General features: G+C 34.5%; 3 protein-coding genes across 6 annotated transcripts; 1 reads left to right on the top strand and 2 right to left on the bottom strand.

The window, feature by feature from the left end:
- Positions 1–848: 848 nt before the first annotated feature.
- LOC124364144 lies at positions 849–7,770 on the bottom strand. Of its 4 annotated transcripts, none has more exons than XM_046819387.1 (2): positions 7,749–7,770; positions 849–2,121 (listed from the first exon to the last, which is right to left on the bottom strand). In XM_046819387.1, the coding sequence occupies exon 2, from the start codon at positions 2,086–2,088 to the stop codon at positions 850–852; it is 1,239 nt and encodes a 412-aa protein (XP_046675343.1). In that variant the 5' UTR covers positions 2,089–2,121; positions 7,749–7,770; the 3' UTR covers position 849. The 4 variants fall into 4 exon arrangements, with proteins under 4 accessions (XP_046675343.1, XP_046675339.1, XP_046675341.1 ...); XM_046819383.1 differs by having other exon boundaries at positions 7,631–7,757; XM_046819385.1 differs by having other exon boundaries at positions 7,566–7,751.
- A 2,812-nt stretch (positions 7,771–10,582) lies between these two features.
- Positions 10,583–11,179, bottom strand: LOC124365307. Its single transcript, XM_046821277.1, has one exon. The coding sequence runs from the start codon at positions 11,177–11,179 to the stop codon at positions 10,583–10,585; it is 597 nt and encodes a 198-aa protein (XP_046677233.1).
- Positions 11,180–14,735: 3,556 nt separating this feature from the next.
- On the top strand, positions 14,736–15,359 carry LOC124365306. The gene has a single exon (XM_046821276.1). The coding sequence runs from the start codon at positions 14,754–14,756 to the stop codon at positions 15,357–15,359; it is 606 nt and encodes a 201-aa protein (XP_046677232.1). The 5' UTR covers positions 14,736–14,753.
- The last annotated feature ends 1,768 nt before the right edge of the window (positions 15,360–17,127 follow it).

Here is a 17,127-nt window from a genome sequence, read left to right as displayed (position 1 = left end):
GCTTATATTACTAGACATTGTTTAAATTTCTAAGCAATGCCTTATACACTCTATTTTAATTGTTTTAATATTATAGATTTTCACAGGTTTGTTGTTTTAGATAATCTAAGAGAAATACGTTTAAAAAATCCATTTCCAATTAGCATACAGAATAAGTTAAGATCTCGATTTCAAAATTTTGAATACATGAGCTCTTTTATGAAACTCAAAGCATTTTGCCCAATTTTTACATACTATTTTTTAGATTATTTGGTGTATCCAAGGTTCTGCTTAGTGAAATAAAAATCAAATTTGTAGCAATTTACGCTAATTCTTACCCCTTACCTATGGTATCACAATTTACCATTTGTTTCTGCGTAAATGATTTATGGGATTACTTTTTGGGCTATTTATTCTTATGCAAATCTAAATTAAATGTGTAAACTTTGACTTTCTAATCTCTCATGATTCAAAATTTAAGATTGTTGTATGACATTTTTTGAAATTAATATGTAGTTATGTTGAATTACATAAAAAAACTAATGTGTAACAATTTTTAAATGAAGAGATTATTTTTAGATTATTTATTAATATTGTGATACTGGCTGACTTAAGAATTTAATTTGAGGCGATATGTGATGTTTTCAATGAGAAAACTCCTAAATTGAATAAATAGTGTTTGTATTCTTGAATTACTTTTATACTTTTTTCAATACTGGGGTTTGTTCTTTTAGTTTAGAAAGATATTATATTAAAAAGGTTTCTTCAATTCATTTTTTAAGAAATTTTAGCCACCATAAAAGCTACTACAGTTGTGTCTGTTGAGGCACAATTAATCAATGTAAACAGGAAGTAATAAAATATACTGCTTTAAGTTTGTAGCACTGAAATATATTTATTCACATAAAATACAGCTTCGAACCCTGCCTCCCAATTTCTGAGAGGGCATAAACTACAGAAAGGATTCTCTTCATTCGCCACCAACACGTTGTAACTTGCTACATGGTCACTAACATTACCCAATCTGGTCAAATCTTGCCTCGATTCTTCTGCAGTGTAAGAGGTCAAAATCACTAAACAATCTCTTTGATTCAAAATAAAAGGCAATGTATTTTTCCAAATATCTTTTTCAGGCACGTCACTGAACTCACAGAAACCGCAGTTGTATACAACGGTTACATCAGGACGTATGAAAGCATCACTTGAGACATACTCGTGATACAATTTTTTACTTATCAGTATGAGAGAACACTTCTGTTCGAGTCCGGAAGGAAGAATGGTATCATCAGGAAGGTTTGGCCCAATCATTACTATTGTGAGATGAGCTAATTTTAATAAGTTGAAAATAACTGGAAAAGTATACAACGCTTGTGCTTCCATGGCATCAGCACCAACAACATGGACTGTCATTTTGTTTCTTGAGACCTTACCAATTTTACTGATGGCATACGCTAGAGTTAAAGCATAGGACAGCGGCTGACTGTACATAACATTTTCAATCGACAAACTGTTCCCTTGTTTTAAAAATAGTTCTATACTGTGCGGCAGCTCATTTGGCGGTGTAAAATTTTTCATACAGTCAAAGAGAACGAACTGTTTAAAAAATCGTGTGATGTTGATTTCAAAGGCCATAGCTAGTGATTTACAAGCCCCTGAATGTTTGCTGTCACTCGATTGATGTTCTCTGCTACAAAAGAGCACACTATGACAGGATTCACAGGAGAACATTTTGTTTGGCTTGTAGACACGACAAAAGCTGCAAACTGGTGGGAAGAGGAGGATTTGATTTTCAACAGTTGTCAAAGGTCTTTTTAAAATTAATTGCACAAGATTTATCACGGACATACGTAGGTTGTTCCATTGGACAGAATCCTTTTCAGCAAATTCAGACGCGTCTTTGAACACATGATCAGTGCCAGTTCTTTTCATTATGTGCTGTATACTCTTGCAAAAACTTTTATGACCACACCATTCTGTCTTCTGATGGTGATTGCCACAGTACTGAACGAGCTTACACCCTGAACAGAACTTCATTGCTTCTGGATGGTTCGGAAGACTCTTGCAGACATTACAAATGGTGCCGTAGAAAACATTGCAGTTATCCTCCATGTTTTAATTTGGAAAATCAAGTGCAGCAACCACCTGCAATAACAGCATATGCTATTAGATCATCGACCTTTTATGACAGCATAATAACTTATTAGAACATCCAACTTTTATGGACTTGTATTGGCAGTTTAAGTTCACATTTCACTGTAGGGGAAACATTTAAAAACTGTAAAAAATGAATAGCTGGCTGGAGAAGAAGAGTTAAGTCTACATATTTTTTGCACTAAAGATTTGTTTACAAAGCAAATAATTTCTGCAGAGGTTTAAGACAATTTGAAACAGTCAGTTAATTGGCAAAAAATATTCTCAAATGATGAGTTTACTTACATTCCAATTATCAACATAGACTGGTTTTATAAGTGTGAGTGAAAAAACAATGTTTACCAGAGAAGTCTTACGTTCTCCTTTAGCTAAAATCTGTCACGTTTGCTGTATTATTACAGGTAAGAATAGGGGCTGAATTGAGAAGGCAAAGTAGGAGGCTACCTAGTACTTTCGAATAGTACCAGAAATTTAAATAACTAAAAGATACTTAGACAAGAACATGGCTCAATGTTAATTACATGATCACACATTCAGAAAGATCTGATGAATGATTTACATAATCAATTTACTAAACCAGTATAGCCAAACAATAATTAATGGAAATAAGGAAAAAGTAAGGGACAGCAGCAGACTAAATAAAAAAATAATTGATTCCGAATATATCGAAAACGGATACTTGAACTCTTAGAATGTGGTATGATAACTTTACATTTGGCTGCTGTATAAATTTAAGGACTCCATCAGTCTTCCACCAGCGGAGCTTGAGTTGTTTACAGATGGCTCTAAAACAAAAAGTGACACAGGCGCTGGGATTGTGGGAGTGAGACCACGTAGGGAGCCAGTGGTCCCTTTGATGTGAAAGATCCGGGGATCTCGGGGGCGAAGAGACCACAACGTTTGACATATATTGCGTTAAGGTGCTGCCCGACTGCATTTCTAAAGTGAGTTGGGGCCCCTTAGTGTTGGCTAGTGTTGACGTTGGAACATTTTCGAGAAGCTTAGGCAGAATATCTATATACCAAAAGAAATTCTTTTTTAAGTTTTTAATTTTGTACCGTACTGTTTTTGTTTATTACAAATATTTCTTATAGTTACATACTAGTGACTTTTGTAAATATATTTTGCCTAATGGTGATACAGTGATTCAAATTTATAACAATTTTAATAAATAATTAAACATGCAAAAACAAATGAAAAGGTCTTATAAAGCTGTCACTTTAGACTTTAAAGTGATATTGTAATGTACATGACAAAAAATTATCAATTTAAATTATGATATTTTAAAAATGACCATAAATATATTATAAATGTTTGATGCAAAGTTTCATGAATAAAAATTACTGAAAGTAAACTTTAATAGAATATCTGAATTTAATAGTATACATAATGTACTAAACTCGGACTATTAATAATGAAAGAATCAATTTTTTTAACACTTACTAACATTAGAATAGATCTTTTAGGAGGCACTTTGTGTGCCATTTTATGAGAAAGGAACGAATAATGGAAATAAGCAGTTAAAGTAGTTAAAAAAAGAATTAATTCCTAACGAAATAAATACACTATTGACCTTAACATCATATAAACGGTGTTCAAAGTGAGGTTTAAAGTTAAAAATGAATATGTTCAATTGTTGTCTCATTGACTATTTGACCCACTCAAACATTCATTTCCATTCCATTCAAAACTGATAAATGCTTAAATTAAAATACATATATTATTTCAAATTCTACAAGAACAATCTATGTTATTCATTTTCCAGTGATCGGCGAATTTACTATTTGATGTTTAGTTCAATTTCCATAATGGGAAAATCAGTTACACTAGTTAACAGTGAAAATCCGAAAGTGTTAGCAACATGCAGTGTCTCATGAGTGTAGATTATTCAATTATTAAGAACCGGCTACACTAGTGGCCATTTTGATTTTAGCCCCATAAGAGTGATTATAAATTATTTTTACTTACACTCTTATATTTAGTGGCGGAATTGTGGGAGATATATTAGTTTAAAGATACAATTCATCCAAACACAAATTTTTTAATTGGATGATCAGAAAAAATTTTAAAAGAACCTTTTTACTTCACCTGTTCAATATTAAAGAAGTATATACAGTTTACAAGAAAACTAAGAAACATTTGGATGTGTCAGCAGAACTGAAGGTCAACAAAGACATTCCATTTAGCTCATATAGTAGTAGTATTCTTCCTGAAAGTATTTTTGCACAATATGGACATCCAGAAGTACACGCATCTCGCAACGCCACAATTTACCAAAGGACCACATTCTGAACTTTCTATAAGACCAAAGGCATTTATCAAAAAAAATCATTGCACCAGATCTACAGTAAACTTAATGAGTGGCCAAGATGAATGCTCTGTACAGACCTTACGAAATCATCTCAAAGGCCAAAGTTGCATCCATCTATAGATATCACTCCTATGATAGAAAAGGAACATTTTGATTTGCAACCAAGCAACCCCATTGGCTTATGGTCAAACAACTGTGGAATTATATCTTCAACGCAAACTGAGAACCAAGATGGACACTACATTTCCTTAACACCCTCAAACTATGCTCAACCAGAATGTTCTTTTAAAGAAAGATGATGAGGGTTCAAGCCTGTATATTCCACAACAACAAGCAAGTATGCGGATTTGGCAGTTCGGGCAAATCGGTTGGGAACTTGAAAAATGGGTCTACCTGGTTTCACTTGATACATCAGGGTGAGTAATAAAAAAACAAAATTAATTAGTTACCTAGGTCAACCTCAGTGCCTAAACTGAAGAATATCATGTTTTGACCAACTCGAGTCATTCAAAATTCCAATGGTTGAAAACCTCCAAATCTGCTTACCAGATCTACACCAACCAATGACCCCGATTCCCAACACACTCAAAGCTCCACTCCAGCAAATCCATCAGTGTTTATTTTCAATAAAACATGTATGCATTAATTTTCAAACTATTTCCAACCTACAAAAAGACACTTTGGACTTTTTTGATTGCCAGATATAAGTTTAAAAACATCTGGAAGTAATATTCATCTGATGAAATTAAAAAGTTGACGGCGAAGAAGCATAAAACAAACCCATCCAATGTTTTGAGATCAGAGACCCTAGACTACAAATATAATGTAATGTAGGTGAAGAGGTATTCTCATTGTCTCATCAGGTACACAATTGAGAGCACTACGATGTTTTAGAAACAATCCCAAAGCATAGCGGAGCAACCAAGTCTGCAACACATAACGTGGCTATGGTGGGAAGGTTTGATTCAATTTAAATGTTAAGTTTAGCTGAAGTTCACCTTTCTTTCAGTGCAGCATCTGAAATTTGATCCTGTCATACTTGACTCCTGGAATCTGGTCAAGAATAAAAGATAATATGTTAATTAAATAAGAACTTCATACAATTAAATACTCAAAAAATATTATATTTGTTCCTATCATTTATAAACATTTGGTTTTAATTGGATCACAAGTTTTCAAACTTGTTGTTTGGTTAAAAGGCATCAAAAACCCGTATCTAAAATATTTTGTTCTTACTGATATAAAAACAGTCTGAAGTTATTATTTGTAAATACAGTAAAGTTCTTTATATGTCTAAACACAGAAAAAGAACAAACTAAATTTTAATGTAACTCCCATTATTGCAGCTGTTTTTTTTTTTTACTTTGAAAAATGATCGATCGTCACAATGATAATGCCAGTTTGGCAATTTATCATCTCATTTTTTAATCAAGAAAATTATATTTAGTAAAGATCACAAGCAGTTTGTAAGTAGGTTATACACAGAAGCATACAAACTTGGGAAGTTATGGTAACGTTAGTTTCACTCATTTATTACATAAAAGGTATAGTTTCTTTTTTACATTATTTATTAGTAAGTAGTTATTAGTAAGTTACTAAGTTAAATTAGTTTGCGTTTTCAAAAATACTTTTATCTGCACCTATAAGACTTATGAAATGCACATTATAATCTAACTCCTAAACAAAACAATAAGGTGAAGGGGGGTGTGAAAATTAAAATAACAAAGTTTCAAATATTATCAAATATTACCACTTTTCTTTTAAGACAGAAAGAGATAAAATAGGAAGTTACAGTTAGGTGAATTCAATATTTCCTCTGTCTCATTGTGTATCTCAGCCCATAATAATGGCTGGAGTCATTCGTAAGTAGGAGGAGACTTTGATAAGCAGCCTACACTCGTTAATCGGTTGTTTTTATCGAACAATTCAATATGTAAAAATTGTACACAATAAGAGTTATAATAAATTACCGTAACAAGAAAAACCCTTATATTACAATTTAAAAAATGTAAATTTAACACTAACATTACAAAACAACAAAACCAACTTAGGCCTAGACTTGGATATCAAAGAAACTTTACAATATTTATAACTTGCCTAGCTTGAATAAGTGGCTTTTTGAGTATATAATTCTCCCTATGGGTTACCAGGAACCAAACTAACATTTTGAAGCTACTTAAAAAATCTCATCACTTGAGAGAAATATCTCACATATTTTCCTCATATTCATTACCATTTACAGTCTCAAAATATTAGTTACTTCTTGCTGTTTGTTGTTTACATTACAATTTTACTATAACTAATAACTTGAAATCATATGCTAAATTAAATAAATTGCAATATCAAATTATTCCTTCGGATAAAAACATCGAACCATTCGATTAAAAAAACTGAATAACGAGTGTAGGCCACTTATTAAATTTACCTGTAAGCAGACCTTCTAGAATGTTATCTTTTAGTGTTAGGTTATTGAAAAAATACAATACTGTCTTTCTTTTGAGTAAAAACCTCCCTGAATTCATTACTATCATTATGTAACATATCTAACAATGGAATGCCGCCTATCAGTGATATGATATTGATTCACGGCCATATCATGTGACGCACAGCACAGAAATACTGCTTTGGTGACAAGAGTATTCCAGTTTTAATACTCTACAACTTCATTGCCATTTCCACCTCCTATAAACCTGGTACTGTGATGTTCAGGACAACTACAATAGTTTAACCCTCCTACCGGCCATCAACTAGGATCTAGTCGATTAACACACTGACTGGCAAACACCTTACGGCACAAAGGCTTAATACTATGTTTGATGTTACTCAGTATACCTAGACCAGTAGTGAATGTGTTAAGATGTTTCTACACTGGCCATCAACTAGAAGTGTTGTTTAATTTAATAAGATACTTGACTATCGATTCAAATAATAAAATTAAAAACACATGATAATTGCTGGAATATGCTACATACCCTATATTTTTATAATTTCATAAAGCAAACGTGATTGTAATATTTTGACAAATACAAAACTGACTTCTTATAATATGATGAACCTAATTTAATAGATATGGATGTAGAATCTACATAATAAAGAATTACTTTAGTTTTATAACTACAAACACCTAATTATTATCCTGTAGTCTACAATGAGTAATTCATCGTCATCAATTCGTCAAATCAACTCAACCTTCACTTAAGCTCGAATAAAAGAGCTGGAAGATCTAATACATAATAATAATTTTTCTTAAAACATTTCCAAGTTAACTGAAAAGTTTAAAAGAATTAGTCGAACATCTCATTCAAACCATTCTAAAATCTAAAGCATAACCTAAACAAAACAAATTTAAATTGTCTTCATGGTGTTTTTTTTTTTTTAATTTTTTTTGTCTATTAGATTACCATACAGCCAGGCCGTACATTTCTTGTCTTGGTGTCTCAAACTGAAATATCGTACTTCTCTGTTATTGTAGTTAGTTTTTAATCTTTGTTGAGACTCTTTTTCACACATTACAAAGGTTTCCAACAATATCTCGTAGAATTTTGGATTGAAAATGTATTACTTTAATATTTGCTGCTTCCCATAATTGAATGCAGTATGCCCTTGTAGATTTATTTTCTATTTATTTTGTATATAAAATTTTGAATGTTTAGTTATTACAAAATCGGTCTGAGAACACTTCCTTGAGGAAGTCTTGACTTCACTCCTACTTGGTCAGTTTGTACATCTTGAAGTTTTATAATGAATATCCTGCATGTTTTTTTTTATCTAAATGCCTTAAGGCTGACGAAATTACACAATGAAGTCAATTTTCACTGATTTTATAGGACGTATGCTGTAAATCACGCTTAAGTTTGTAAAGAAGCCCAGGTTTACCAAAACTACATCGTCGGTAACTGTTTTTTACATCTAGAAATACAGATGCACAACACTGTTTATTTTCGATAACATTGTTTACTATCTTATACAATGGATTATTCTATATACTTGTTTTGCTGTAGAATGCTGCATACTAAACCCAAATTTTTGTTCAGCAGTTAAATGTTGTGATTCTATAATGGGTTGCAACTTTTCTAGAAATTGTTTTTCAAAAAGTTTTGATGCCTCAGGCAGAATACTGATTTGGTATATACGAAAAAGGTTAATATCTTTGTGGCTTTGGGTTCACTATTATATTCCACTGAGATGGCGAACACTCCTATCTTAATATGGCATTGAATAAGACTGTCAATAGTAATACATTCTTCAGAGAAAATTCCTTTAAAAACCTAGTTACCTTTAATAAGCTAAATGTTTTAAAGTCAAAACCGTGTGCCTTCTTAAGATTTAATTCCAAAATGACTGTCCTTACTTTTGATGGATTGGAATATTAATTAGGAGGACAACCTTGTAAGATTCGAGAAATTAAAATATCCCTCCATTATATATTTGTGGATTGGAAGAGCGTTATTGTCTGTTTTAAAGGTATTTTATAGGTACAGGTTATTATTAAGTATTGATATAATATCCAATTTATGTTTTAGTGTTGTACAAGCAAAATCGTTTATCCTTTAAAAGTATTCTCTTATCCAAGTTCCTATATTGAACAATAGCTGGGTTGTGATCAAACGTTTAATCTGAAGGCGGTTTACACAGTTTTGGGGAATTCCGGAGTTTATAAAATATCAAACGCTAGGAAGCTTTGTAAGATCTGTAGGCCAATAAGTGGGATGCCAGTGGATTGATAGCGCTAGTTATTTGCAATCATCGTTATTAGCAGCTGTCGTCCTCTTGGCGTTGTTACACGCGGGCCCCACTGTTGATGCTAGGCGTTGTAGTCTCCTCCTGCTATAATCTTGTTCCTAAAATTACTGAAGAAGTGTTAAAAATGTAGTGATGCATTACATTAAATCTTGAAGGGTGCTACACTGATGATAATGTAATTGTGTCACTACATCTTTCCATCACCTGGCAGACTGCAACTGAGTTGTACACAGTGTAGTTTTTAATATTTGATAGAACTTTTGTTTGTTTGAAAGTAATGCGATTCAAACATGTGTAGTTTTGTTGTATGATTACTGCAATAAAGTATGGAATTCTAAAGAAGCTTCTGTAACATAGGATTCAGATATTAAAAGTCAGCATAAACCGCTCTAAAACCTTATAGAGGGTCGGGAGTAGGGGAATCGGCCTGTAGTTCTCAGGATGGACTAGATCCTTGCCAACTTTAGGAATAAGTAATAGCTTAGCGTGTTGGGAAGTGTCCAAGAGAGAGAGACAGGAGTTCATGACCACAGTGACCCAATTCATCGCTTATTGCCTACAGTCGGGGCCACCAAATTAGGCGGGTGGGTGGAATTGCGCCGTTGGCAGATTGTGCAAACATCGTGAAATAGAATAATCCCTGAATTGTATCCATTTTAGAGCACGATGTTGTTTGCTTTCTCCTGAGATTCTGATGACATCTTACAAGTTACAAAGATTAAAATCGTGTTATTGGCTTCAGGAGAGACTGCTGATGATAACGGTATATAATTTTTGTATGTAAATACAAAAATGTAATTTTTAAATACTAAATACCTACAAACCAATTTTAATTCATTAACATGGTGTATTAAACATTTCAGTAAGCCAGGAAGTTTTTTATTTTTTGGTTAGGAACATTTTTTTTGTGGAAAAGTTTTAGACAAAGGTATAAACTTTATTTCTTGTTCGAAACAAATTTTTCTCAGTTTACTAACTTCGCTGGAAAATGCGTGCAAACCTAAATTATTGAATTCAAACACGCAGAGCAATGCGTGCGCCGTGCGTATACACACAATTTCTACTCAACGTTTTTTTAATAGCAATACTTTACTTTCTATTATTTTTATCATTACTCAACTATAGTACTATGTATTGTAACCATAGCGAAAATTAAATAAATATAAAGTTTATTAAAAGTAACCATGCTTAAAACAATTTGTTTTGCCTTCCTTAGCAAAATTATTTTAAATATAAACATTTTAAACACGTGTAATAATAGAAATAATAAAGAAACATTTTTAAGTAATTATTATTAAATAAGTGACATTGTTAGTACTTACGGTTAAATAATCACAGTGAAATTATATGTCAGTCCGTGGTTGATTTAATCACTTGGTGGTTCCGAGTTACTTGCTTTTAATCTTTGTCAATGTCACAGTCACTGTCGCTGTTTTCACTGTCTGATGAGTCGTCTCTAAGGTTTATAATAAATGGTTCCATTATTTCATCTCTAACAATTTCTTTAGCCCAATCGTCAGACTGCAAATTCTCACTGTGTCTCACACAATTTTCCCAATCGACAGCGGTGACGTTATCTATAGCTTCTGAAGTGAGTTTTTCAACATCTGCTAATTCGAAAGTACTATTTCTTGTAGCAACTTCTCGCTTGACTTGTGCCCAGATAAGTTCAATCGGGTTGTACTGGCAGTGGTAAGGAGGCAACCTCACCACTTCATGGCCCCATGACAACGCTAGTTCGTCAAGCTCGTATTTTTTGTGTTGTTTAAAAGGTATCACTTTTACAAGTAATTCCGCTTTAGTTTCCTTGTCAAGAAAATCAATATTTTTTCTATTTAACCAGTCTTGTATATCTTTTTTCATCCAATTAGATGAGGGAACTTTGTCAATTTGTGCGAAGTGGTAGGGTGCATTGTCCATAACGATGACTGTAGGTTCTTCCAAACTTGGTAGAAGATCTTCACAAAACCACCTCTTAAATGATGTATGATTCATTTCAGCATGATAGTCTGTACCGGTTATTTTAGATCTAAAAACCCATTTGCACTATGGAATAAATCCTTTTGAATTTCCTGCATGACACACTATTAATCTACCACCTTTCCCCCTGTTGGCACTTTCAAACCACCACTTTTATCGGATAGGGTGCTAATGAATGTGTGTATGAATTTTTGTATGAATGTATGTGTGCTAAATTCTTAAAGATACCTTTATTATATAATTTTGTTTTATTTGAAATGTTCAGTAATAGTTTTATTTGACTTGAGTTCTATATTATTATATTAGGGTTAATTGTAAGACAGGGCCTTATGGCCCTAAATTCGCCCTTTTTATATATAATACAAATAAAGTTATTTGAATTTGAATTTATCAGAATGCTGCCAAATAAAATGTTTTGTGTGACTTTGGTTTACCCATGTTTCGTCTAGATACACGTGATCAACGTTTTCATCCCGTACAGATTTCATTTTCCTTAAAAATTGTGCACGTGCAACTACAATGTCCTGTCTTTCCATCAAAAATTTACGACCATCGTTTGCTTTCTTAAACTTAAACCCAACAGTGTGCAATAGCCTCCTAGTTGATCGTACACTTCCCTTGTATTCAATTTTTTCCTGAAGTTTTATTCTCACTTTTTCAGCTGTTGGAAACTCACCTTGGTCATAAAACTCCAAAATTGTTCTTCGAACCAGATCACAATCAAAGTCACTCAAAACAGTCAGTTATTTCTCTCGTGAATATTGTTTTCTTGGGGACGAGAAATCACATGTTGGTGACAATTTTTGTTCCTGGACACATCATTGAACAGAACGGAGACTTAATTTACACACTTTTGATGTAAGTTCTTGACTTTTCTTGAAGTTAATTGTTTCAAGAACACCAGGATCAGCTAAACCTTTCAGAAAATTCAGAACGTTAACTACAACACATTTAGTTTGACTATTTAAATCACTTTTTTAATACCCTCTAATCGTCTCCTTTTCACAGGTGTTTTTTCATTTTCTCGTGAACTACCAGCTTCCTCCATTTTCAGTATGTAACTACACTCACTAACTAGTCAGACAGTACAATACGACTGGCACTGGCACTGGCAGGGTGGCGAGTGAAAGCTGCAGCGTCAGCGCGCCCCGACGCTTGGACTAGGCAACAATGTGCACACAGCGTTGCCAATTTGTGCCTGAGAGCGACCGATTCTCGACCTTCCTCCGCTTCACCGGTCCCATACGTGGCAGCAGCGCAAATCCACCCACCCGCCTTATTTGGTGGCCGTGACTGTACATCAGCTTGCCTGTATTGTACAATTTCTTTGGCCGGCCGGATATTATCACAGTCTCGGTCAGAGCCGCAATGAAGAAAGGCAATCCAAAGATTTGTTTTCCCTCTCCTAGTGCGGAGTTGGAAGACATCGCCCACAGGGAAACACTTAGGCTGGTCGTCCACTGGAAGCGTATTCAAGCGTCTTCACGCTCGCGCGATACAAGCGTAAACAAGCGGCTTCGCGCGACAGATCCCAAAACCATGAGTCAGGTAAAGCCGCGTCCACTGCAGGCGCCAACTCCTGCGCAGCTACAGGCGTACTCACGCTCGCGCTACACATCCCGTCTGGATGGGATCTGTCGCTCGTACACGCTAGTACGCCCAGAGTCCAGAGAGAAGCCAATCGTCCACTGTGTGTTTGATTTTGTTTTTATTTATAGATTGTTATATTTTGTGTTTAATAGTGGTTTTATTACAAAAATGGAAGACAATACCGACAAGTTTATTAACACAGTAAGATTGTTTACACCGTTGTGGGATATGAAGGACAAGCGGTATCATTCAAGGGATATCCAAAGAAAGCTTTGGGCAAAAGTAGCTCAAGAAGTTGGAGAAGAAGGTACGTTTGTCGACTCTAGTATTTAGTAATATATAAATATACTACATGCTGCATCAATTATAATAACCTTAGATTTGCCTATGTTAGGTTAAATAAAGTTAGCTAGGGTTTGGTAAACCTAGCCTACATTATTATAAGTACATTATATCAATAATGTAACAAAGACAGTATTAGTAATATTATAGAATGATAACCTAACCTAACCGCCACAGTGCGAAGTATAATAAAATTTTAAAGTTTGCTTTGTATTTTAAAAGAAATTCAATTAATTGCAATATAAAAAATATTATCGATCCAAAACGTGTCATAAATGATTTTGTATAAAATATTTTACTGTATTATAAATGCATTATTAAGATGTAATACCATGAACAAATTGTGATTGTGTACTGCTTAACAACATTTACTTCAAGCAAATTCATCTGGTAAAATAAATAATCAATTTTTTTTATTATTTACAACTTTATTTTATAGTACAAGTAACAGTATGTAAAATACTCCTAATTCACAATGTGCATTAAACTTTGTCACCACTTTATACAGTTTCCAATTCAGAAAAAAAAGCCACGAACTTGTCCCTTACTGTATAGGCTGCGTTAGAGCCCCTATTTTCACCCAAAGAAGTAAATCTAACAGGTCTGCTAGTAGTGTTGTCATCATTACTATCTTCTTGGCCATGTGGTAACACTTGTTGTTCGCCTTCTTTGTCGATGACAATGTTATGCAACAAGCATATGCATTGAACTATGGTGTCAACAAAGTCTGGCTCCACTTCAATGCCTTTCAGCAGCAGTCTCAATTTGTTGCTAATTATACCGAATGTGCATTCAATAACCTGGCGAGCTTTAGAGAGCCGCCTGTTGAACAGCCTTTTAGCTGGATCCAAATTGTCTCCTGGAAACGGTCGCATGAGATAAGTTTTGAGTGGGTACGCTTCATCGCCAAGAATAACATGGGGAACCTTTATGTTCGTTCCTGGCAATGGAGCGAATGATTGTGAGCCTAACGCTCCTTTTTCAAGATTTTCTGAAAGATACGAATGAGAAAAAATTCCTCCGTCACTTTCTTTGCCATAAACCGCCAACATCGACAGCAATAAACTTATAGTCAGGCCCGGCAACACCTTGCAATACAATCGAGAAATATAGTTTATAATTTCTAAACATGCTGCCAGAATGTCGTGGGTTTCGTATACGTACATGTTTACCATCAACACAGCCTACACAGTTTGGGAATCTCCATCTTTCCCACAATCTTTGTTTGATTGATTCAATCTCTTGGTCTGTTGAGGGAAAAGCCATGTGGGTAGCTTGCAATTTGTCCAAGATTGCCTTGCTTGTTTCCTTAACAATCCTCCCAACATCAGACATCCTATAGGTGTACCCCAATGTCTTGAAAGATGATCCTGTTGCAAAGTACCTGTAATGAAACAAACCATTATAGCACAGCAAGTAAAACAACTATGTCAGGGAATCCTACGTCGGATAGTACAAAGATTGCCAATGGTTGGAATAAGCTAAATGACGTTAATTTTATCTCAATCCATGGTTAATAGAATTTTTTTTCAGTGGCTGAATTGAAAAAGAGGTGGAAGGGACTTCGAGATGCATTCAGAAGAGAATACAAAAAATTGCTGAAATCAGGTCAAGAGGCACCTGTGAATTTGAATCCTCGTGGCCATTTTTTGATCAAATGCTTTTCTTGCGTGACGTTATGGAACCTAGGCAGCTCAAGGGGAACATTCCTCCTCCGGTAAAAGATACTGAAACTGAAACTCTAAGTATAGATGCTATTGAAGAAGACCTAGAATTAGAGAGCGAAAAAGATGATTCATTGATTGAAAACTCCAACAGCAACTCTGCAGTTCATCTCAGCGAACCACAACTAGCGCCAACTGCACTTCAAAAAATGGGACCACCCCTAACAACTCCGACTAAGGGAAAACTCAAAAGATTGGATTTCGACAGAAATAACAGTGACCGAGGATCTCCAGGAAAGAGCAGCTCAAATAAAAAGAAGAGGTCAGTAGATGTCAGTGATGCGCATTTCCTAGAAATTGAGAAAGCTAAGCTCAAATTGTTTGAAACATCTGCTTCATTGAAAAATGACAGTGAACATCAGTTTCTTATAAGCCTGCTACCTTATTTGAAAAATATTCCAGCAAGCCGGCAACTCCAAGTAAGGAATAAACTTCAGCAGGTTTTGATCGACGAACAAGAACGCAACAGTTTTGTCGCAATCAATTACAAGGATCCCTTGCCTTCAACTGTGAATCAATCACTTGGACATTCATCTTAGAGTAATAGTGCGTACACAGGATACAGTTCCGATGCTACATCCGAATCGTCGTGGGATGTTCCACCAGTAAACTCTCCATTGCAAAATTTTGTAACAAATTTTAAGTAAATTTCTCAAAGTTCAAATGTTGCCAACCAATGTAGCTCAAGTTACAATTCACAAATTATTTTTTTTAATTATTGATTTGTTTTATATACAAACCACAAAAAGGAAGTAATTACTTATTTAATACAAATTAAACTGTAACGAAGTCTTAAGTAATAAAATATTATAATGTGTTAAAATAGTTTAAATATTCCACTCACCTTAAAGTCACACTTAGAAGTTCACTAGGTGAAATCGTCTCCCTAAAATTTGATTCCTTTGAAACACTATGCTCTATACTATTCAAAATGTAATTAAAAGTGTCTCTTCTCATCCTATAATAGTCAGAAAATTTTGCGGGTTCTCTTTCCAAATCGTTATGTAAATGATTATACTCGCCCATTGTCTTCCTCTTCTGATAAATTGGACTCATCCAACAATACCTTTTCTTACTAACTTACTAGCTGCCATCCGACGCCTCAAGAGGTAAGTACTGTCGAACAAGTATAACTCCTCTACAAAACTATAAGGTTACAAAACTAGATAACTAACATAACATAATAAACACACGTCTGTCTGTAAACGCCAACTCACGTACACTGACAGCGCATATTCGCTTCCAGTGGACGAGGCCTACGCTCGTCGCTGCTCAGCTTGTAGTTGCTCCTTGCCTCTCGTGTACGCGCGAGCGTGAAGACGCTTGAATACGCTTCCAGTGGACGACCAGCCTTATCCGACAACGCGTTTTTGAACCTCTTCTGCGGCAGTAAAGAGGTGAAGTACAGAAAAGGCAACCTTCGTGGGGTTTAGTGCAAGGCAGGAAACGTGTGAAGAAATGAATTTCCTTTCAGTGATTACCTCACTGCATGAACTGTACTAAAGTTAGGGATGCTTATCATAGTAACAAGAAACTCACCCTTCGCCAAGAGGGCAGTGAACACCTTATCTTTCAGATGATATAGGGCAGCAGTATGGCTATGCCAGTCTGAAATACGGTCAATGTAGAAACGATGGGGTCTTAGGTTGGGTAGGAGACAGCGGAAAAAGTAATGGATAAGGCGGGACTAGGAGAACGGTGAGGAGGGTCTGAGAGAGAAGCAGCAGCCTTCCTTTTCTTTGTCTTGTGGAAAGACATATTGAGGATAGTCCAGAGTATCACCAATGTCCTGAAGTGTACTCATTTTCGGGAGTCAATAACAATAGACAAAAAATATTGAAGGAATGTCGTATTAATATAAAACTGCTGGAATTAAAGCGCATCAACAATCCTTCTCTGTAACATAAAAATACAGTTTGCTTTATTGTTTTTAGTAATGCTTATTATATTCTTAATCTAAAAGTTTTATTCTGCTTCATGTTGTCGTTTTCACATCTCTTGATAACTTTTGCTGTTGGACCAAATTAATCTACTGTTATTACAAAAATTTGGTTTGCCATTTACAAATAATAGTAATAATCGTTAGTGTGCTGTTTATGTTAAGGAACGTAAAAAAATGTTTGAACTCTTTTGCAGCTCGACAAAATTTACCAACCCTTATTTAAAACGGATCACTATTATCTTTGAGAACATATCTTGAAATTTCTAATAGACGCAAACATAAGATACGAAATAATATATATATAATATATGAATTTTAAAAGCCTGAAATAAAATGTTTCTTACAAATAATTTGTAGACTAAAAG

This window comes from Homalodisca vitripennis, chromosome 6, assembly GCF_021130785.1.
Source record: "Homalodisca vitripennis isolate AUS2020 chromosome 6, UT_GWSS_2.1, whole genome shotgun sequence".
In the NCBI taxonomy this organism is placed as follows: domain Eukaryota; kingdom Metazoa; phylum Arthropoda; class Insecta; order Hemiptera; family Cicadellidae; genus Homalodisca; species Homalodisca vitripennis.
This window is presented reverse-complemented; position numbering and strand designations above follow the sequence as displayed.

Excerpts from the sequence above, each read along its gene's own strand:
- LOC124364144 (XM_046819387.1), bottom strand. The coding sequence starts at position 2,088 with ATGGAGGATAACTGCAATGTTTTCTACGGCACCATTTGTAATGTCTGC.
- LOC124365307 (XM_046821277.1), bottom strand. The coding sequence starts at position 11,179 with ATGAATCATACATCATTTAAGAGGTGGTTTTGTGAAGATCTTCTACCA.
- LOC124365306 (XM_046821276.1), top strand. The coding sequence starts at position 14,754 with ATGCTTTTCTTGCGTGACGTTATGGAACCTAGGCAGCTCAAGGGGAAC.